General features: G+C 40.6%; 4 protein-coding genes across 9 annotated transcripts; 2 read left to right on the top strand and 2 right to left on the bottom strand.

The window, feature by feature from the left end:
• Positions 1 to 2,385: 2,385 nt before the first annotated feature.
• On the bottom strand, positions 2,386 to 7,391 carry LOC122018704 (probable inactive purple acid phosphatase 28). 6 transcript variants are annotated; one of them, XR_006121872.1, is made up of 6 exons: positions 7,146 to 7,391; positions 6,920 to 7,067; positions 5,326 to 5,717; positions 4,614 to 5,099; positions 4,417 to 4,508; positions 2,386 to 4,335 (listed from the first exon to the last, which is right to left on the bottom strand). XR_006121872.1 is itself a non-coding variant. In XM_042576104.1 (5 exons), exons 1-4 carry the CDS (start codon positions 7,338 to 7,340, stop codon positions 4,647 to 4,649), a joined length of 1,188 nt encoding a protein of 395 aa, XP_042432038.1. In that variant the 5' UTR covers positions 7,341 to 7,391; the 3' UTR covers positions 2,386 to 4,335; positions 4,614 to 4,646. The 6 variants fall into 6 exon arrangements, 4 of the variants coding, with proteins under 4 accessions (XP_042432038.1, XP_042432039.1, XP_042432040.1 ...); XR_006121873.1 differs by lacking the exon at positions 4,417 to 4,508 and having other exon boundaries at positions 2,386 to 2,952; positions 3,041 to 4,335; XM_042576104.1 differs by lacking the exon at positions 4,417 to 4,508.
• Positions 2,553 to 4,369, top strand: LOC122018703 (protein TIC 55, chloroplastic-like). The gene is made up of 2 exons (XM_042576103.1): positions 2,553 to 2,923; positions 3,061 to 4,369. The coding sequence occupies exons 1-2, from the start codon at positions 2,553 to 2,555 to the stop codon at positions 4,283 to 4,285; spliced, it is 1,596 nt and encodes a 531-aa protein (XP_042432037.1). The 3' UTR covers positions 4,286 to 4,369.
• A 240-nt stretch (positions 7,392 to 7,631) lies between the features above and the next one.
• LOC122019873 (glycosyltransferase BC10-like) lies at positions 7,632 to 13,789 on the bottom strand. The gene is made up of 11 exons (XM_042577459.1): positions 13,638 to 13,789; positions 12,512 to 13,015; positions 11,410 to 11,508; positions 10,984 to 11,084; positions 10,822 to 10,893; positions 10,605 to 10,695; positions 10,145 to 10,225; positions 9,127 to 9,186; positions 8,914 to 9,036; positions 8,751 to 8,789; positions 7,632 to 8,100 (listed from the first exon to the last, which is right to left on the bottom strand). Exons 2-11 carry the CDS (start codon positions 12,893 to 12,895, stop codon positions 7,972 to 7,974), a joined length of 1,179 nt encoding a protein of 392 aa, XP_042433393.1. The 5' UTR covers positions 12,896 to 13,015; positions 13,638 to 13,789; the 3' UTR covers positions 7,632 to 7,971.
• Positions 13,790 to 18,637: 4,848 nt separating this feature from the next.
• LOC122021434 (ribose-phosphate pyrophosphokinase 1-like) lies at positions 18,638 to 22,830 on the top strand. The gene is made up of 8 exons (XM_042579552.1): positions 18,638 to 18,909; positions 19,125 to 19,301; positions 20,303 to 20,551; positions 20,839 to 20,982; positions 21,093 to 21,260; positions 21,826 to 21,895; positions 22,041 to 22,122; positions 22,250 to 22,830. Exons 1-8 carry the CDS (start codon positions 18,775 to 18,777, stop codon positions 22,425 to 22,427), a joined length of 1,203 nt encoding a protein of 400 aa, XP_042435486.1. The 5' UTR covers positions 18,638 to 18,774; the 3' UTR covers positions 22,428 to 22,830.
• The last annotated feature ends 239 nt before the right edge of the window (positions 22,831 to 23,069 follow it).

Here is a 23,069-nt window from a genome sequence, read left to right as displayed (position 1 = left end):
CTTGGCTGCAGCCGACCGCGTGGATCTGCAGCTGCCGGACACCCGCCTTTCTGGCTCGGTTGGAGTCTCCTCCGGTCGGCCCGCCAGCGATGACATTGATCTCGCCTCGGGAAGTGTTGCTTTTATTTTCTTCTTCGCGAGCGGATGGTCGGGATCGTTCTCTGGACGCTCGGCGATTCTCTTGCCTGGGTGAGCGATGCCGATCGGGAGTCTGTTGCCGTGGCCTATCAACTCGAGTCCGATCGGCTTCCCGAATTCTTTGTCGCCGATCGGCTGAGGGAGATCGCCGTCCGGCATTCCGCGGCACAGGATGAGCCACGAAGGGAAGACTTCGACAATCCCTGGTGTTGTGCGTATCCGTCTGGTGGAAGGAGCAGAACATCGGGGTCCATTTCTTCTTTGGCTTGCTTCGAGCGGCAGCTACTTCTTGTACCTGGGACCTTACACGAGGGGATCGGATTGCTTCTGCCCTCGGTCCTCTAGGTGGCTGCTGAGCGGCGTGCTGTTTCCGCTCGGCATGAACAGGTGCCCGCTCTGTCGGAGTTTCCTTTTTCCGGGCGGCTTGCGCTTCTTCCACGTTAATGTACTCGTTGGCCCGATTTAGCATGTGATCATAATCTCGGGGCGGCTTGCGGATGAGCGATCGGAAGAAGTCGCCATCCACTAGGCCTTGTGTGAAGGCATTCATCATGGTCTCTGATGTGGCCGTTGGAATATCCATCGCCACTTGGTTGAATCGTTGGATGTAAGCACGAAGCGATTCTCTCGGCTCTTGCTTGATGGCGAACAAGCTGACACTTGTCTTCTGATAACGCCGACTGCTAGCGAAGTGGTGGAGGAAGGCCGTTCGGAAGTCCTTGAAGCTAGTGATAGATCCGTCCGGCAGCCTCCGAAACCACCGTTGAGCCGATCCCGAGAGAGTTGTAAGGAAGACGCGGCACTTTACTCCATCTGTATACTGATGGAGTGTAGCTGTGTTATCAAACTTACCCAGATGATCATCTGGGTCCGTTGTTCCGTTGTACTCTCCGATCGTCGGAGGCACGTAATGCTTGGGCAAAGGGTCTCGTAGAATGGCCTCCGAGAATTGGCGATTGATCCGCTCGGGAGATGAATCTGCTCGGGGAGCTTTCCCCTTTCTGGCGTCTCGCCTGGGCATTTCGTCAGAAGAAGATCCCCTGTCTTTCCGAGCTGGTACGGTTTCAGGGGTGCGGAATAAGGCCCGATGGAACGCCACGGTGGCTTGAGGTGCTTCCGCTCGGCCACCCGACGCAGATGTTGCTTGTTGCTCCTGCCGATCGGCTGCCTCTTTCTGTTTCTGCTCCACAAGTTTGGCGGCCCTCATCTCGACCAGAGCGTCCAACTCTTCTTGTGAGAGTGCCACATTGTGTACCCTTCCAGCCTCGTCCATTGTCTCTGCTCAGATGCAGGTGCGTTCCCACAGACGGCGCCAATTTGATCCTGTCCGAACTAGGAGTCAGCGGACGCTGGGCACGTGGCGCTCCCTGAGTGCCCCGCCGACCCTGCAACAAGACCGAGCCGGGGGGGGTGTCCCGGCGACGGCCCTCCGACGCTCAAGTCAGGCGAGGAAATAGCAAAGAAGTGGCTTCAGAGATCCAGACGCGCGTACCTCCGGTGAAGAAATGGAGGCCTTATATAGAGCTATCGAAAGAGCCCAGGCACGTCGATCGAAGCAGTCATCTGCTTCAGACCATACCCAAGTATGGGCCTGTCAGAAGAGCATATATGAGGCCATACTGCTACTGTATCCACCTCTCCCTGATGTGACGGCGGGAGCTTCCATCGTGCAATCTCGGGTACGGCCTTATCATCAGACGTGCCTTCTCTGACATCCCATATCTCGAGACAAGCGCATAGGCCGCTCGGCTACCTTTGTACCCTCGCCCTTATCTTGGCCGAGCGGACCACCTGCTCGGCCCTTAGGTCCCAGCCGAGCGGACTCCTGCTCGGCCCTTAGATCCTCCTGCCTTGGCGTCAGAAACCCAAGCTCATGGATGGGTTATCTATAGCTCCGCTCGGACCATTATCCGCTGGGCCAGCCCTCCCTCCGTCGTTAGGCTGGGACCCTTCAGAGGGTGGGCCCCCCATTCTTACCGCTGGATCAATATTTTTTTAGTGTGATATAGTGAGGATGGATTAGAGTTAAAATAGTGTTTAGTGCTAAAAATACATCATTTTAATGTAAAAACTACACTAAATATGATATTATGGATTAGAGATGGTCTAAAAACGATCGCTTCGACGGACGGTTCGATTTGGTTTGGCGGAATTTTATTGAACCGGAAGTATTACGAAATAAATTTTTTATTGTTGAGTAAATTATTTTGAAAATAAATTAATTTTCCAGCTGTTGACATAAACAGATAAATCCAAATTAGTTTTCTTTTTCCAATCAAACTCCTTTGCATTATAACATACTAAATTTGTTATAAATTTTTTTTGTGGACTGAAAAAAATGCAAAATAATAATACTTTTTGCAGGATGAAGATTAAACAGGGAGAGAGTGAGAGACACGACACAACTCCGATCGATGGCTCTCTTGCGCTTCTCCTCCGTCTGCCTTCTCTCCTTTCACAAATCCCTCGAATGTTCCTCCGCTCGCCTTCCTTCGATGTCGAGAAGGGAGCTTGTGATCGAGAGGACGAGTAGAAGAAGCGGAAGGTGTCGGGCGGCGGTGGCCGCGGAGGACGTCGGGAGGGAGGAGGTGCTGGTTCCGGCGGAAGCTGAGGTGGAGGAGGACGTGGCGGAGTACGATTGGAGAGAGGAGTGGTACCCGCTGTACTTGACGGAGCAAGTTCCCAACGACGCGCCGCTCGGCCTGTCCGTCTTCGACAAGCAGCTCGTCCTCTTCCGCGACGGCGACGGCGTCCTCCGTTGCTTCGAGGACCGATGCCCTCACCGGTGTGCTTGGCTTCTTCTCATCTACAACCCTAGATTTTGGGGCGAAAAGAAGAAAAAAAAATTGATTTTGATGCAGATTTCTTCGGATTTAAAGCACTAAAATTTGGGGCAAAACACTTCTTTTTTTTTTGATGCAGATTGGCGAAGCTGTCGGAGGGGCAATTGGTGGATGGACGCCTGGAGTGCCTCTACCACGGCTGGCAGTTCGCCGGCGAAGGCCGGTGCGTGAAGATCCCGCAGCTGCCGGAGTCGGCGAAGATCCCTCGCGCGGCGTGCGTGAGGTCGTACGAGGTGCGCGATTCGCAGGGGGTGGTGTGGGTTTGGATGTCGGACAAGACCCCGCCGGTGAACTTGAAACTGCCATGGTTCGAGCACTATGACCGGCCGGGATTTCAGGCCATTTCCTCCGTCCATGAGCTGCCCTACGACCACTCCATCCTTCTCGAGAACTTGATGGACCCGGCGCACGTGCCGATCTCCCACGACCGCACTGACTGGTCTGCCCGCCGTGAGGAGGCGCAGCCGCTGGAGTTCGAGGTCACCGAGCGCACCGCCCGCGGCTTCGCCGGTCGGTGGGGGCGGCCAAGGACGCGGCCCGGGCAGTGGAGTTTCCTCCGCTTTCAAGCCCCCTGCGTCCTCTCCAACGATGTAGAACAAATCGACAAGAAGGGAGAGAAGCAGTACCTGTCGGCGTTGTTCCTCTGCCGGCCGACGGGGCAGGGGAAGTCAATGCTCATTGCCCGGTTCGGCGCCAGCGCCCGGCCAGGCTTCTTCAAACTCATCCCCGACTGGTTCATCCACCAGAACCAATGCAGCGTCTTCGAGCAGGACATGGGCTTCCTCTCGTCGCAGAACGAGGTGCTCGTGAAGGAGCGCCGCCCCACCAGAGACCTCTACCTAAACCTGAGATCGTCGGACACGTGGGTGGCGGAGTACCGAAAGTGGATGGACCGCGCCGGCCACGGCATGCCGTACCACTTCGGGCACGCGACTATCTCCCCGCCGAAGGAGCCGGCGGTGGTGGAGCAGGCTCCGGTCGGCGTGGTCGCGGGGATGTCCGCCACGTTCCCGGCCAAGGGAGGCGTCGGCGAGCGGCACGCGCCGAACCCGGCGAACCGCTACTACCGCCACGTGGTGCACTGCAAGCAGTGCAGGAATGACCTGAAGGCGTTCCGGGGGTGGAACAAGGCGCTGCTCGCGGCCGCCGCCGCGGCCGTTGGGGCGGCTATCCTGGCAGCGGGGCTGCGGGCGAAGGCGCTTCTGCTTGCGGCGGCGGCGCTGTTTGTGGCCGGATCTTTCGCTTGCTCCGCCGCGATCGATCTCATCACCACCAACTTCATACGATCACACAGAAAATTGTGAGCGTTAATTTTCACAGCCGCAGCGATCGATCGGTAGCCACAAGATTTGACCTTTACATTTCAATAAATAATTAAAATAGTATTATGTTTCGGAGCAGACAATCAAGTGGAACGAAGTCAAAACTAACTAACATTATCAAGCCGTGTTGACAAACTTGAGTCGTGTTGACAAACTTGACCCTAGATATGTTTTGGACTTTAAGGTTTGACCGCTGACATTTTCACTAGATTTTGGGTAGGCATAAAGGAGCTTCTTACACTTCATGCTAATGAAAACACTAGCTGCAAATCATGCAATCGAGAGGTAATAATTGAAAATATATGCTTACGAGTGATGTGCAAGGCACCGAGAGGCATAAATGTCATTGGCCCTCCCATGGATCTCGTCTCCAAAGCACCTGCTCATCGATCTTAGTCAGCTTATCATCATCCAACCGCTTCCAGGTCTTGATCACCTCAACGCCCATCCATGTCCCTTTCCCTTTTCCAAGTTGAGCCAAAACTACCCTTGCTCGCCTTCGCCAACTGGGTTTTCCATACCCATGATAACCGAAGCCACCGCCATAGCAGAACCATATACCATCTAAGTTTCCACAGAAATCATTCAGATGGTCATGGCCAATGAATACTGCCTTTACATCTCCCATGGAGACAAGGGTCTGAAGGACCCCAGAGTTGACAGAAGAACAAGCAATTGCCTCTTGGAACTGGCCTACGAAACCCTTAAACCACAGCTCTCGAACCTCTGGAATTGGAATGTGGAAGAATGATAGCGAAGGAGCCGGGTACCTGCTCTGTTGTAGATTTGATGATCTCTGTTAGTAAGTAAGCAAAGTGATGCATCTATTCTTGAGTTTGTATTACAAGCTTTGACATATAAATAATAATGTTAGTGAAGCAAAGCATCTAGGCTGGATTTTTTTTTAGAAGCTTTGACATATAAATAGTATAAATAGAAATGTAGAATGCAATTAACGGTAAGTTATGATTGTTTGTATATGTTGGGAACTCGAGTGCTACTGTTATGACTAAATCACCAACCTGTAGATCTTCAGAAACAGCTCGAAGCCAAGTCAATTGAGAATCCTTTATCCATCCATAAGTTCTCCGTCCACCGACCATAGCACGATCACCACTGTCAAGGAAGTAGAGATTGAGAACGCTGGTATTAGCCAGTCCAGAATCCCATGCTCCATGCACCTTGATGTCGTAATTCCCATATCCATCTACCAAAAAACCTGATGGATTTACTTGGGCCACTGAATAATCCATAAGTGAGATAAATGACATCAACTCCACTCTTGGCATGGTTGACTCCTGATCATGATTGCCCAAGATTGCTGCCCAGGGAATCCTGGATTCCATGGCAGGTCTAAAGACTTTGAAAAGGGATTCTGCAGCATCCGTAGCGCTGGCGCCAAATATGTTATCCCCTGTAAAGATGAAAACTCTACATGTATAGAAGCACCTGAGACATAAGTTAATTTGCATGCAGAACATGAAAATTTAAGAAAGAATAGGCTTCTGTTAACAATGCCTCTCAAAGAGTGGTTTTATACGTTCTCTGATCTTTAAACTGACTATAATATGTAAAACGGGAAAGTTAAACGAGGTAAAGGAGATGGAGCATTGCGTTTCAGAAGTGGTTTTCAAGTAGGCTAATTCCGCTGCACATGGTTGGATGTATACTTTATGGATCAACCAAAAAGGGATCTTATTTCCCACTAAGGATTCGCAAACAGAACACCAGACTTTACCAATGGTTTGACTTGCTTCATGCTTAGCTAGTTGGGGTGAATAAACATCAGCAAATTCTCTTCATCAGGTGTGTATCTATACTGGGTCTGCAGATTCCACATATATCTCAACCAGTCAATCTCATTGTCGGATGGCTAAAATGAATGGGAATGTGGCAGGTCTTTGGTTTGAGGCAGGTCAACACTGCTTGATGGATTGATCCTATTGATCTGTCTAGCGGATGACACGGTATTTCTCCTTGTGTTCCATTTCTGTGTTGTGTCTCAAAAGTCCCTAAAGCTTGGTTAACAGTTGGTTTTTGTATCTCCGATGCTCTTTAGTTTCATATCTTGTGCACTTGTTTTTGCATCTTCTACTTCTATACAACCTTCTATTAGAAGGACCATGGTGATTGAATCTAAAAAGGCAGTAACAGAAAAATAAGGAGGAAAGACCAGGAAGCTTGTAAATCCTCGCCTTAACAAATTAATAAACAAAAAAAAATCTGAATTAAAAACATTAAAACCTTCACAAATTGATAAGATTTTGAGTTTTTCCCATGAAAGTTTCTTATATACTAATACAGTTTGGAAAGTGAAAACGAGTTCGCTCGTATCATTCTTAAAAGGTTAAAAGAGATGCAGGAAAAAGAAAAAAATTGCTTCACCAGTAGCACAACTCTAGAACTCCATTTGAGAACAAAAATCTAAAGAAGAGAAATTTTTGTGGAAGAAGCATGATAGATAGTTAACGAAAAATCAGCTAACTATTCGTATTAAGAATATATGGATTTGCAAAACTAAGAAAGTGAAGATGTATCCAAAGCCTCAAAGACAAATCCAATCTTTCTGGCTGAAGAACAACCGAGTACCAGAAGCGGAAAAACCAGTATAAAAACCTGTGAATGCAATCAGATCGGGCCTCTCCGCTTCGATCATCCTCTTTAGGAACACCGTCGAGTTGACATCGGTGCATCGGGAGGACTCCGATGGCAATACGTCTCGACACCGGGTCACCAGCCCGTTCCCATAGTGCATGTCAGCCACCTAGTAGAGACAGTTCTCGATGAAAAAAATTGCGATCGTCGAGTTACGAGGAGGGATCGAACTGAAAACATCAATCACCTGAAGGATCTTGAAGCTGCCATCGGATCGGAATCGAAGTGGGAGCTCAGCTGATCTCTTCACCCTCGGTACGGCGTCAGCGCCCAAAAATGCGACCCACAGAAGGGAGTGGCAGAGGAAGAGAACGAGGGGGAGGAAGAAAAGGATGAGTACGAGATGCGAAAAGAAGGATCGACGCCATGGACGCCGGCGCATCCTCTTCTCCTGCGTAATCGCGCGTTGACGAAGGGGTAGCGGGAGTAGACGCCCATCACGTGAGACAACTCTTATTGGGCCGGATGGGAGGAACGTCACGTGACGGGCTTGAAGGAACAAAATAGGCGCAATTATTGGGCCCATTAATTGCAGCCCACGTTTTAAAGGATGAGCAAGTTAGGTGACGTTGAATAATTTAACCGTAATATTATACTTAATTATCCAACAAAAATTTTAATTTGCCCTCGAAAATTTTATCTTTAAACAATGAAATAAAAATAAAAATTATTATTTTTCACTGAATAAATCTGAAACAGATCTTAAGAAAACATTCCAGGCATTACAAAGTTTAGAGGTCAAACTAAGACAATAAAATTGTGAAGTGTAGAATACAACACAATATCGAGTTGTCTCTCAACTGAATATTATTCTGACCTCTAAAGAACTTCAATGAAGACACAAGAGACTCTTCAAATGGCAGAGAAACCAAGAAATGAACATGATAAAAATAAAATCCTTGATCACTTGACAAGGGTGTCAATGGCCTCTACCTTAAAAGGGTCTTCAACTCTGATCTCCTTGCAGTCTCCTTGATCCCTGATTGTCAATGAATAGCGATTGGAGTGCCAGCTTATACGATGGTGTAGTTGGAGAATAAATGCAACAAATTATCAAGAGATTCTGGATAAAATTTTCTAGCAAATAAGTAGCATGGTCTCTTCATTCCATTCCATAGACAAGGTCTGCGCTGTATCAGTTTCTGTGACACGATTCAAGAAAGGCAAAAATAAGTTGGTTTTGCAGTGAAAAAAGGGGTGAAACAAATGAAGTGAGCAGGCATGTTAAAAAAGAAATGCACTGATTCAAAAACAAAACAAGCAATGTTCAGCAATTTGGTCATTCTGAGGGATTGGGATGCTATCGCAGCATAATTCTTGGTGTATTTGTTCAAAGAATAGTGTTATTCCTTATGAATTCTTTCAGAATACTAATTCTCACAGAATTGTCATTTTATGGATCATCCTTCGTATCTATTAGTTACCTCATTCCAAGGAATACATACTCTATTCCAAGGAATAGTGATATTCCATTCCAAGGAATACATACACGGCACGCCAAACTGACTTCTATAAGTTTTGTGAGGGTCAGTAAAAATCCGAACTAAATCGATGCTCCATATCAATTGGGTGCACATCTAGGTCTTACTTTACAAGTTGGAAGTGTTGCTTGATGACTTTGTAATCTTACTATCAACATTTTCAGTAGCATTGGAAATCAATCTTATACTTCAATTGATCAACAAAAGGAACAATGTCTAGACATTGTTTCATATCATAGCAACTCAATTGGCCAATAACACCGTTGGAAATTATGCACATATCTAACTGGAAGAAAATTTACTAATTTTACCTTTGAATCACTTGTAACATGAATGCTCTCATCGATCGACTGCAAATCATAGCATCATTACAATTAGTAGGTTCTATCTGTTTGCAATATCCAACTCAAGTAAAGATCCATAAATGAAAAAATAACACATTGTATGAGCTATTGAAAGAAAGGTTGAACATACTGAAATGCTCTTGAAGATTTCAAAAGTTACATCTCGAGCCCTATAAGCTTTTGGATGCCATTTTCCTTCAGACCAATCGACATGGGTGACAGACCAATTGGCTATTCCAGTAGGATCGACCATCTGTAGTCAAAAGCTAGGTTAAATTGAAAAAAGTTTTGATCTTGCATAGATTACAGGTGTTGGCGATCAAAAGACCAAAAATATACTGACACTGAAAAAAGTTGGTAGATAATGTTCATCAGAATAGCAATTGCGTCCTTCCATCCCAGGCTGTGGCATTCAAAACGCATGGCAAGGGCAGCATTATCAATGAGATAACCAATAAGCATCATAACAAGAATGTGCTCGATGACCACAAATATAACATATAAATCAATACTAAATTATAATGAGATGATATAAACCATACATCCTTCCAGTAAATTGGGGCGCCTAATACGATGAGTACAACTATCACAGGATGTGTAGGGAAAGAACCTTGGCAGCTCTTTCTTTTATAATGCATTTAAAAAATCTGAATGGTTCAACTGAAGAAGTTAGATGGTCTGAAACCAGCTATAGATCAGCAATTACTATAACTTTATCATGTTTAAAAGATCCCAAGTAGAAAGTTCCAAATCTATTTTGAGCATTTATCTACACCAGCAGCAAAAATCAACATCCAACTTAGGAACATATGATTCTAATATCTTAAGCATAATTATTTCATTCATATAGTAAATATATGAACAATAGAGTGTAATTCTTTAAGTATAGTTCTTTATATGGCAAGTAGATGCATGATAATTATAAGATGAATAATGATGGATACCAATCAGCTGTCCCAGGCTAGTAGCTATTTACTTCTTCCGTGTTAGCCTGAGGACGGGTTGGCGGAGGCGATGGGGGCAAGCGAAGCACCCTTTTGCCATCATGGGTCAAATGACCACCAATATTCTGATTTTATTTATCCTTTATTATACTTCAGTCATAAGAAGCATTGAGAAAATATGAATTACAGAGAACAGAGTCATTGCTTTGTAATAAGATGCATTGGTGGACATGTATTGTCAGATATTAAAATATAGGAAAAACATTCACAAAATTTAAGCACCCTTTTGGAGTTATATAACTTGACATTATACATCACCTATTGAGTAAAATATGATGACTTAGAATGGCAAGCCATCTTTTATAGCTAACAATTATTTGTTGATGTGATCTTTGGCTCTCCACACCCACAACTTACCCTGCAGTAAAGCTTGAATTTGGTATAGTAGACATTGTCAGCCAGAATTAGCACCGCATGCTGCCGCTTGACTGAGAACCACTGTGACAAGGATATCACTTGGGATGTAGAAAAGAAAAATATGGTGTAAAAGAACCAATGCAGCTTAAGATAATACACTTGTAACTTGTAAGCTTATTTATGATAGGGAAAAAATAACTAATCTATCCTTGAATTAATTTTGTTCCACCCTAGTTCCAACGTTCCAAGTTAGATTGGTATTTGTTTCATAGTGAGGTTGACTTAAACTTTTCAAGCAGGATTACAGAAACTATGAAACCTAAGATTAAACTTGTGACTTTAGAAGCCCTTGACTGCTCTCAATAATTCATTCACTACAATGCGCCCAAACCAATTTAACTACAATGAACCTAGTTGGATTCAGCCATTCTCATTACACTGCCAAAGTAAAATAGCTTACCTGTGCACCTTTCCTAAAATCTTCCTTTTCAATCACAGGCAACATATGTTCAGAATATCGGCCTGTTCCATGAGGACCAGGATCCTCAAAACTGAAAATAAGGAAAGGAATACTTTTACAAGCTGAGAATTTAATCAGGTTATTTATCTATGACTGAAAGAATCATGAAAAAACATAGACAATAATCACGAGGGGATAATATTTTAAAGTAATTTACCAGTCAACAAAGCTGACATTTGTTCCCAACAGATAATTGTACACATAGTCAAAATTGTGTAGTGGTACACAACTGCCAAACAAGAAGTAAAAAACCAACATGCTGACTGAACAACATTAATCAATTGAAAAGAGAAAGCATCATATAGTTGCTAAGATACACCTCTCTGAGAGCAACACGAAATGTTGATTATCTTTATCTTGGAGTGCATTTGCCAATAATCTCTTCTCTGCATCAACCATGGAAATTTTTCCCCACGCCACCTGCATGCCCATTGGATTAATAAAAACGTGTTTGCACATACTAGTTCCCAAAACCAGATAACTCCAGCTTTTTCATAAACATTAAAATGGAATCCTCAGTTCTAGATGATGAGCAATCAGAAATTTGTGTATATTTATTTGTTAGTATCAAAGAATTATATTAATGGCCCATATATTTGTATATGTAGATCAAAAATGCCTATATCCATAGTGCTTGGAGAATGAAGGGAATTTCAGCCCAAATAAAAAACTGTACATTTAGCCACATGTACAACATGATTTGCTCCAAAATGAGAATGGAGAATAGGAATTTATTGAAAAGTACCTTTTCGCTATGAATTTCCTTGTCAATGAATAAAGGACTCACATGTGCTGGTTGTTCCCTTGATGCATGCACATAAATAGAAAATCTATCTTCATGGCCCTAAATATACAAAGAAACAACACAGCAGGAGAGAGATTGTGTTATGGCCAGTGGATAGGTTGCAGAAATTATTTGCCTGATAGTGAGAAAGTAAAAAAAAAATATATATATACATCAAAATAAAAAAAAAAAACCTGAGTAAACCTACCTAGAAACTAGAAATCAAGCCAAACCAGAAATTATTCGCCTCTTTAATTTTTGGACAACAATCAACACACTAATGCAAGAAACCAACGAATTGCCTACCCCTTTAATCATCTATTTCTCATTTAACCAAGCATCACAGCTCATCATCTTACTTTGTTTCAACCAAGGGTGACAATGGGATAGGATTTTCAGGTACCCATGCCTACCCAATCAGTTTAAATGGATCATGGTGAATTGGTATATTGATGTAAAGATTTTATTGGGCATATCATCATTCAAGCCTGACTTGCATACTTTTAGATATATTTTATTTATGAAACATTGAATTATCTATTTGAGGTTTAATTTTTTTTATTATTTATAACATTAGAGGTATCAAAATATGTTAAAGTGTGGTCATGTTTGGGTTTGCTCAGTACCTGCAAGCAGCGATGGGATGGAATTGGAAAGAATAGTAAGCACTCATAGTGGGCATGGAACCAGTGGCAGTTTCAATGTACCAAAAAGGTATGATGTGTAGTAAACAATTCACAGCAAGTTGCCACCCCTAATTGCAACTCTTTCATTATCCAATGTCAACACTGTACAAATAATACTTAACATTATGCCATCTAATGATTAGAAGAGTCTTCAAGTATATATGACAACAACCAAGCCTTATCCCACTAGGCGGGGTTGGCCAAAGTCTTCAATTATATCAAGAAAAAACTACAACAAGGCCTCCATCCATAGAATTTGGTATATGAACGTTTATGCATTGTATTAAGTTATAAACATAATAAACATCCATCCTAAATCAAATCCTACCTGAAAAATATTGAATTATCTAAAAAAGAAAATCCAAGTTAATGCGTACCAGGAAAAATCTCTCCCAAAGCTTCTCAAAGGGCAGTGAACCTGGGGTTAGGAACATGAAAGCAATTTTAGGATTCTTTGACTCAACGTGCACCGACAAAATGTCACTGATAACAACACGTGCAAAGAGCTCATCATCTGTATAAAACCTAGCACGTCTCACAGGTGGAAGCCACTCTGTAAATGGACCACAGACTTTGGAAGACAAGAAGTAGCATGCTGAATATCGTTGGGGAGGATAAACATATAGAGCAATTACAGCAATGCATACAAACAGCAATAAGCTGATGATCCAATGTGGCCTTCTTGATGGGGCTCTATGGCGTGGAGTAGGCATGATATTTCGGTCACTGCTGTCTGGTAACCATGCCTCTGCAATCAGCATTTGCTCAACCCCATTGGACCATGAAACAAATCAACAAAATCTTCCCGTGCCAGAACCTTCCAGGTTGCTAAAGGCCATAGCAGGAAGTAATGACCTGTTAGTTCCTGATGCACAGGGAACCTGAAACGATAGAAAGAGAATAACCTAACTTAGGCTATTTGCAGTCTAAAGAAGTTGACTGTCCCAAAAAATTGACTCTTTGAATTCAGAACATAAAATTCATTATCGACAAGAGTTGACTAATCATTCAGAGAAAAAGAAAGTGGACGAGCATGCCTACTTTTTAAGACAGATTCCACCTTGAATATGTAGCAATATGTCTTAAGGGAGCCCTATCTATAGTGATATCCACCCTGCACAGTAAACAAAATCCCAACGGAAAAGAGGAAATCTAATCAAACTAACTTTTTTAAATTCTCCAGCCTGGAAATTAGATGGCTACAGTTAAAAGCGACCCTAATCGCCGAAAAAACTCCTCAAGACACTTTGATTAAGAGGAACATAGTCGCAATCATACTGAACAAAATATGAGTAACAATCCGCTCAAACAAAATTCAAAACACACACACACACACTCACTCTAAAGCTTCTCGGTCTCTTCGACAGCTTCAGCTCCGCGAGAAACCAAACAATCAAAACCTAATCTTCTAACAAAACTTACAACAGCAGGATGAAAATCAAGAAAAAAAGGGGAAAACAATCCGTTAAAATAGAGGAGAACAAAGAGAGAACAGTGGCAAACCCGAGATCGGCCGCGGAACGGATGCTGAGTGAAATCCGCTAGCTCAATGGAAGCTCGACGAGGATCGAGCAATCGAGAGAGTGAGAAAGACAAAAGATGAAAGGTACTCGAAAGAGTGCTTTTTCGCAATTAAGTTGATTTTTAGCACTTTAAATTTCCGCTCCCTAGAAGCCTTTTTCGTCATAAAATAAGGATCCTATCCAAGAATTGCATGGATCAAACTGCTACGCGACGTTTGACCGTCACAAAATTGCGGAGTCCACGGGAGTGATAGGCTTCCTCGTACGAATTGTAAGTTGATTTCTAAATCCCGGATCGAGAGGATCAACACGAGACAGTGCTTTTTTCACGAGACAGTGTACCCTCTTCGTTATTGGAGGATTGTGGGTCCTTTTGATGCACCAATGATACTGTCGTGTTGGGATCCAATGAAATCTGGGATTACGGTGTCACGGTAGGATATCCAAATTAACATTTAGGTATTCGCAATTCGATTTTTAGTCATGATGTATTTATAAAAAAAAATTCCAAATGAGGCGCGCAACCAAAGAATGTTGGACTTCTGAGCTGTCCGCCACGTGCATTTCCCGATTTACCCTAATGGTCTGTGAGAAAATTCCATGAGAGCAAGTCTGTCACCCTCAGGGGTGCGATGGTTGAGACATGGGATGTTGCAACATGAGATCTGGAAGTCGAAACTCGACGCATCCTAGCATGCCTTCCTCATGCCTTTGCTACATGGTTAGTAGTCACTTGTGATTTATCTCTTCTGTGTTATCCTAGGAATGTTACCTTGAGAACGGATTAGCGGGGGGGGGGGGGGCTAGGCAAGTGAATCACCTTTTGTCACACGTGTTGGGATCTAATGAAGCCCCCACGGGTATAGTTGAGGTGTTAAGTGGATGGTTGTTTGTCACATGAGGTCTTGGGGTCGAATCTCGAGGTTAGCGAGGCTTAAATTCATGCACGCCGTATAACTCATCTCTAATTCACTTGTCTCCTAAGTCATTGTGATTTACCTCTTTTTGTGTTGATCCTTGGATAAATTGACAAGGGCGCTAGGGCGAGCGTTTCACATTTTTACCGCATGTTGGGATCCAATGAAGGGTTTTGGAGTCGCAAGCTCAATTCAGGTTTTAGGGTTTATTGTGCCGATATGATTCTAGGCTACGATAGTGAAATTAATTTTCTCCACTCAAAAAAGAACTCTAGAATATTAATTGTCGAGCAAGCGTCATTCTACTTGGTGATTTACTTTAGTAATATATGAAAAAAAAAAATTGGGATAGAACCGGTCAATTTTAAAATTAATCGATTTGAAAAGTTAAATATCAGTATAGCTAACAAAAGATTTATAGTCTCGACTAATTGATTCTTCCCTTTCAACTTCGCTAGCCCTTCGGGACGGTCTAGTGGCTAACACATGAGGTGTTGCCATCATGAGATTTAGGATTCAAATCTTTGCAAAGTCGAGGTAAATGTCTCCCTTATGTGCTAGTCATTGTTTTAAAGGCTAGTAGCCGTCCGTGATTTACCTCCTCCGTATTGGCCCTAAGACGAGTTCACGGGGATGTTGGGGACCAGGGGCGTAGCCACCTTAAGGAGAGGGGGTGCGACCGCCCCCTCTCAAATTTTATTAAAAAAAAATTTGTATATATATATATTTATTTATTTATTTGGAAGTCCTTATCGTAACTTTGAGTAGTTGATTCATCATTATTCAATGTCGAAAACTGAAATTGATCATATATTTGGAAAGTTCATGACCTAAGTTATCCATTGGTACCACTTCTACGAGAAAATATCACAATTTGAAATGTTAAGTATTGAATTCTAAAAATAAAATATATAATAATAAACGGATGAACTAAATCGTAGAGCACAAAGTAAGGAAACTAAATTAAAATTGAATCGAGTTTGAACTAAATTCAACGGGTAGATATGAAGATAAAAATTATGTTGGTTCAAATTGAAATTGATTTAAAGTTGAGTTATGACCGAACCAAGTTTAATATTTAACCAAGTTTAATTGATTTGAATTAGGATATTTTTGACGAAATCTTTCATTTTTCTCTCTCCCTCTTCTCCCTATGCATGTTACATCCCCGTCGTATGCCCCCGCGATGGCCGTGGGTCCGGTCGGTGGGGGCCCTGGGGGCGAGGGCTTCGCCTTTTTGCTGCAATGTTACATCCCCGTCGTATGCCCCCGCGGGCTGGATCAATCGGTTAAGGCGTGGCATCCTTGCACAATGAGTCGTAGGGTCGAAGGTCCACGGGCGCGCACTGGATGAATAATCTGGGCCGGCTGTGTTAAATTCCGGAGACACTACGCTTTACCCGGGCCAGCATTCACCGCTGATTTACCTCCTCCTAGGATCCCTGTGGGGCCAGGCCTAGGGGGCCGCTGGGCGGCGGGACCCGCCTTTTTGCACAATGTTACATCCCCGCCGTACCATATGCAACCCCTTCACTCATTCCTCTCTTTTTATTTTTTTCTTCCTCATTTGCTTCTTCTCCTTCTCTTCTCCAACGTTGGTAAACCTACAATTTTTTTCTCTCCTCTTTTGAAGCACAAGAGCTTTTTTCTTCTCATTTCTCTTCTCCAGCAAGCAAGAAATACAACACCAGTTGCTGCCCTCTTCTAGCAACAAGATCAAGTAGCCATCAACCCCCATATCTTCTTCCTCTTTTGGTATTTTTTAGAATTTTATTTGCACAACAAAATAATCATGTTTTGTCTTACCTTGCTTTCTTTGTGTTATTGCCGAGCTCATCGAAACTAGTCAAGATTGCTAACGAAGAAAGTAAAGTTCTCCATTTTTTTACTTCTTCCTCTCTATTTTATCTTCTCTATTTTTCTCAAAAGCAATGATCTTCAAAGAGTTGTAAGTTATTCCTTTCTCGTTTCATGAATTTTTGAAAATTGCCCCTCCTAATCAAAAATCCTGGCTACGCCCCTGTTGGGGACGAGCGTAAAATTCTAAAGTGAGCATATGATCATCATCAAACTATATTTATTTTAACTATTTAAAATTGACTACATGAATCTAAGTTTTAAAATGATAAAATCACATACTCAATATTCATTTTACTCTTTTTACTATTCTCAATAGATTGGAAGTGATTATGCGGTCATGTAACTTTTCACAAATTGATGTCTACAATGTTGCAATTAATTGGTGGAATATAACTCAATCAGAAACAAGTTAAAAACATGTATTTTTAATATAATATATCAAATTGATATTTAATAATATGAATATAATAATAAAAAACTAGATAAAAATATAGAATCTAATTTTATATTATACTGAACTCTCTAAATTTATTAGATATTTGTTCTGAAAAAAATATCTATATATTTCCACATTGATATGATATTGTCCATTTTGACCTAGGTTCTAATGACTTTACTCTTAGACTCTCCCCAAAATATCTCATATTAATGAAAATATTCTATATTTTTTTAATCCCATGATCTTTATCAAATTTTTTTCAATGTAAAATTTTAATTGAACTCTAATAATATCTTTCATCTATTCTTCATATCCCTAAGCATCATTTCGATACTTAAATATATTGCTGTGCTGATGAATTGTGTCTGAATCAATTGCTAGCAATCGATTTAGAAAGGTAAAACTGAAATTGGATACATAATTTTAAAACTTAAATACATGATTTAAGTATTCTGAAATTTTAGCCATATGGTTCAGTAATTTACCGATTTTATTTCTTCATTAAGTTCTGTTAGTAATATTCAATAAATGCAATCTTGGATGGGCTATGATGCATCCAAAATTCGTGTCCTGTCGCTGATATACTCAACTTCGGTGATGACCGGGAAGAGGAAGAAGATTGGCCCAAAAGAAAACGAAGAGGAAGATACCCACTCACCGTTATGCAATAATAGTGATGTGATCCTAACATCTAGATATTTGTTGGAGCCTATCATGTCGCACTACAGGTCTAAATTAGGGATTGAATTGTATGTATCTAGATGACAATTTAGATATCTTATCGCGGTACCATAGCTCCGTACAAGAGTTGCTTAGGTATATAGGAGTTAAAATGCTTGGGCTATATAGAATGATCAATCTATTCTTCTTGAGTCACGTGTTTAGAGTACTTATATCATCTTCCTTAAATATAGAATTCATCTTAAATTTTATAATTTTATGTAATTTTTTTATATTAACTATTTTATTCATTATCTAAATTTAGATTTTATAAATAGTACGTGAAACTTAAGAAAATAAAATTCGTTTTCTAAATATTAAAATATTATTTAATTTGAGAGAGGGAGAAAATAAAAAAATTGATTTAGTAAATATTAGGAGAGAACAAATAATAAAAAATTAGAAGAGATAAGGAAATAATAAAAAATAATAAAAATTTTAAGATAATTGATATAGTATATATAAAAAATGATTATCAAAATTAATTTTAAAAATATTATAAAGAAATTGATATGGATGGTCTTATATTTACGAGTCCACATCATCTCTTGAGTTGAACATGACTCCCACAATCAAATCTATTTAAGTTTGTGAGCTTTACCATCGGACCCCCTATTAGGCCTAATCTGGAGGGACACTTTGATACGGTAGGATAAGCGACATCCCAAGGAAAGTTATAAAAGTCGGGACTTCTTCGTGTTTTTCCTCATAACCTTGTAATTCTCAGTTGAGCTCACTTTGGTTTTGTTTGAAGGATGACCCAGATCAATCTAGAACGATATAGTTACTTGCCTTATTTATGGAACATGATTTTGAAAAATGGTATACGATAGAAGGATAAATTCTTTCAACTTAGTGCTATATTTCGAAAGTTGGAAGAAAAAGGAAGGAGAATAAAGTAAGATAATTGCCCTCCAAAAAAATATATTTAAAAATAATTTAATAATATTTATTAAGTATAATAATAATAGTAATAATAATAATAATAATAATAATAATAATAATACAGGAATTAAATGAGGGAATTTATTTTTCTGGATGATAAAATAAAGCGGCAGAAGCCCCTCTGCCATCCAGAGCCGTGCAGGGTGCAGCCTCTTCCTTTCCTTCGATTCATCGGGCGCGCCGGCGGGAAACCCTAGTAAAATTTCGATCTTCCGTCAAGCCGCCGGCCGGTTAATATGGTCACGATGGCTTCCGTTGCGTTCTCCGGTTCTGCTTCCGCTTCCGCCAATCCGGTTTCTCGAAATTCTGAGGGCTTTTCGATCGTTCCCCGTCGCTTGCGATGCAGCCTTCCGTACACTCGTTCCGCTGTGGTAATCCTTAATCTAGTGTTATTTCTCCACGAGAATGATTGAAGAATGCGTCGAAGTCAAAGAAAAAGGCTTTTTTTTTAAAGAAAAAAAATCCTTCCAATGCGCTTTGTGTTACTTGATTTGTTTAATGCGGTTGCAACAGATGTGATTTTAATAATAGATGGAATCGGATTGTTTATGTAATATGTTGATGAATTGTATTGTTGTTTCGACAGAGGTGCAGATTGGTTGACCCACTGACATCGAACAATGGCACGCCGACAGGCATTCCATTTGCCAGCAACCGGACGTTGCCCGGAAATTTAATGGAACTGAGCTTGCGGGACGACAGATCGAAGTTTGATACAAGCCTGCGTATCTTCTCAGGAACTGCCAATCCCTCACTTTCTCAGGTACAAGAACCATCACCATCAATTAATCTCTATTTATTCCTCTATATCGAATACATAATATTTTTATTCAAAAAAAAATATATAAACGATCAATTTTACTTCTTTCATTAATTTTTTCCTAATAAAAATCTGTTATGCAAGTTGGTTGGGTTCTCTATGTGTCGAATTTCAGACACAAAGGCGGGTTTTCCTTTTGTTTATTGCTTTATTTAAATATGTATGTTCATAGTCATCAAACCAGATGGTTGATTTTAAGGTTATTAGAGTTTATTGGCGATCTTCCAATTACATCTAACTTGGTGCTGTGCATGTTGAGAGATTCATCCTTGATACTATCTATGGGTTCTTTGTGAATCATTTAATATGATTCATGCCTCATTCTTTTCTTATTGACACTGTTAACTTATAAGATATCAATGTTGTAATCATATCCCTGCCATTTCTCTCATTGAATAGGCCAGGATAGGATCTGAAATTTTTGAAAGAACTGGTAAGTCAGTGAGTCTTAACTTTTTTTTGATACTCGAGAATCAGAGTGTTTTAGTTTGAAGAATCTGCTGACTTCATATATGATGACAACACACCAATTTTTTTTTTTTTTCAAAACTCTGTTCCACTGTATTCCAGGATTAATTTTTGGAAAGGATAAGTGAAAGAATGGAAAATTATGAAAGATTAATCCAATAAGTTAGAAGCTCTTGAAAATTTGGGAAGAAGTATTGTGAAAACAAAAAAAATAACCTTGTATTTCTTACAGTTAACAATTCAGAAAGTTATTAAACTTAGATTCAGAAAGTAGTAGAAACATTAAAAAATTGTTAAAGAATGATCGTGTTATTGTATATTTATAATAACAATAAGTCATGGTAAGCAATAAGATTCTTATCTTGAGTAATTATGTGTATAATATGGTATTACTACTGATGATCTGATTCTATATTGTTAATTATCTTTCTCGATGTTATGTTAGTTGTTTACTTTTTTTTTTGTTTCCATGGTAGGAAATTGCTAGCTATTTAGGTCTGGAACTTGGAAAGATAAATATAAAGCGATTTGCAGATGGTGAAATTTATGTTCAGTTACAAGAGAGCGTTAGGGGCTGTGATGTATATCTTATTCAACCAACCTGCCCACCGGCAAATGAAAATCTCATGGAGCTTTTGATAATGATTGATGCTTGCCGTAGGGCGTCTGCTAAAACCATCACTGCAGTAATTCCTTATTTTGGTTATGCTAGAGCAGATAGAAAGGTAATATTTTCTAAGTTTAATATGGTTACTCTTTTCTATCTAGCATTTCCGTCACTAAATATTTTCTTTTTACAAAATTTTTTAGTTAATATTTTTTCCAATCAGTCCTTATCAATAGTCGAGTGTTTTCTTGGATTGTTTTTATTTCGTTTCTTAATGAATAGTGCAGTTCTTGCTTTAGGTTCCTTGACTTGAAACCTATGTTGCTTCCTCATGTATGTTTTAGATGATTATTTTGGTGAACCTGGTCGAGTTTACATCTCATCTGCATGTGATTGTCTTTTCAGACTCAAGGCCGTGAATCTATTGCTGCGAAGCTTGTTGCTAACTTGATCACGGAAGCTGGCGCAAATAGAGTGATTTCTTGTGATTTGCATTCTGGACAGTCCATGGGATATTTTGATATTCCAGTTGATCATGTGTATGGTCAGGTAGCTATTGTCGGTCATTTAAAATTGTTTACGCATTTTCTATTTTGAATTCTACTATAAAATTGGTTAACATCTCTCCTAATCAGGTTTTGTTTGTTTCATTTGTCTAGCCAGTGATACTTGATTACCTAGCAAGTAAAACTATTTCTTCAAATGATTTGGTCGTGGTCTCACCAGATGTTGGAGGCGTGGCAAGAGCACGTGCTTTTGCGAAAAAGTTATCCGATGCACCTCTAGCAATTGTTGATAAAAGACGCCATGGACATAACGTTGCAGAGGTAAACTGAATAGTTTACTCGATTGATTCTTATTGTAGAATATATGTTCAACATGATTTTTCTGTACAGTGATGTCGAATATTGATCAAGCTTCTCTCTGATGAGTGAAAATTTGTAGAAGTTGCATAGCTTATACGTGGAATAGGAATAACACACTATCCTGCTACAAGTGCTTTCACCTATTAAATGCATAAGTAACTGTATGGAAGACTATGGGAGTAATCTGGAGTTCTCAATACATCCCATTTTGTTTCCACCAACCCATATTTGGCTTAACAAAGTATTGTTTATCACAAACTCTTTTTTTGTTTTTTTGCTAGTCTCCCTCTAAGTTAAATGTGATGATTATAATTCACTCCATTATACATCACATAATCAGACTTTGTCAATGTTGAGATATGTTTTGGAATCAGTTGTACTTTAGTCTTTATTAGGAGATGGTAAAAAAAGTGAGGTTGATGCTTTGTTGGTCATTTCCCTTGTCACTTGTATGGAATATCCTTGACTTTTCTTCTTGTTACTTTACTATCATCAACTAATGAAGTATGTTATTGCAACCGTGAAGGTAATGAACCTGATTGGTGATGTTAAAGGAAAAGTGGCCGTCATGGTGGACGATATGATAGATACTGCTGGTAAGCCATTCCTTATTGTCTTCATTCTTCAACCATAACTCCTATTGCTCATTCCCTCAGTGTCTCTTTAGACTACTTAGATGATATATGACCATTCAGATTAGTAGTTTTATTGACTTTCAGATTACTGTTTCGATGATTCTAGGCACTATAGAAAAAGGTGCAGCTCTTTTACATCAAGAAGGAGCAAGAGAGGTTTATGCATGCAGCACACACGCTGTCTTTAGGTATCTTTCCTCGTCTTGTTTTACTTCAAATATGGAAATTAGGTTGCTCCTTTGTACTCTACTTTAGCGTTACACTGTGTTTTTTGAGTTTAGTCACGTCGATAATTATATTTTAATTTGGATGCAGCCCTCCTGCAATTGAGAGGCTATCGAGTGGTTTGTTCCAGGAAGTCATTGTTACCAACACTATCCCTGCATCGGAACAAAGTTTTCCTCAGTTGACTGTTCTTTCCGTTGCAAATCTCCTAGGCGAGACAATTTGGCGGGTTCATGATGATTGCTCAGTAAGTAGCATTTTTCTATGATAAATATTCTAGTTGACAGATCGACAAATCAGCAGCAGCAGCTTTTTGTTTGGCTGTGGAGACATTTTCTATTGAGCTTCGGCAACAATAACCCCTTCAGCTCCTTTGACTGATCTTCAATAACGATTGCTGTTTATTTATTTAACATTTCGACAAGTTTTTGAATAAAGAGAGAGACGAGTCTGATATCGGATTCCTGTCGCGCTTTACTGACCAGGTTGACTATGAACCCAATTCTAGTTTGGACATTGATTGATTCTGACGGAGGCGGGAGGATCTTGTGCAGCTTATGTACAATATCCTTTCAATATCTCATTGCAGATATTCTCCTGTCGATCGCTTTGTACTTTGAGACAAAATTCTAGTGTATTCCTCCATGTAATACTTGGAAATCTTTTCACAATTTTATCATCCTGGTCCATTGATGGATAACTTTCAGAGATGAATTGGGTTTGGGTTTTTTGTAACATCTTTGCTTGAGCAATTTGTAAGCCAAGCTTTCGAATTCAAGCCAAAGTTCATTCGAAAAATTGACTGCAGCCATTGTAATAATATCCGATGTGGAAATCTCTTGCCTATTCATCGACTTTGAATCCAACTGATTACCCTAGTCTAGAACACTTTTAGGTACTAATGGATAAT

This window comes from Zingiber officinale, chromosome 9A, assembly GCF_018446385.1.
Source record: "Zingiber officinale cultivar Zhangliang chromosome 9A, Zo_v1.1, whole genome shotgun sequence".
Classification (NCBI taxonomy): Eukaryota; Viridiplantae; Streptophyta; class Magnoliopsida; order Zingiberales; family Zingiberaceae; genus Zingiber; species Zingiber officinale.
Note: the sequence above shows the minus strand (reverse complement) of the source record. Positions and strands in the feature narration are given on the sequence as shown.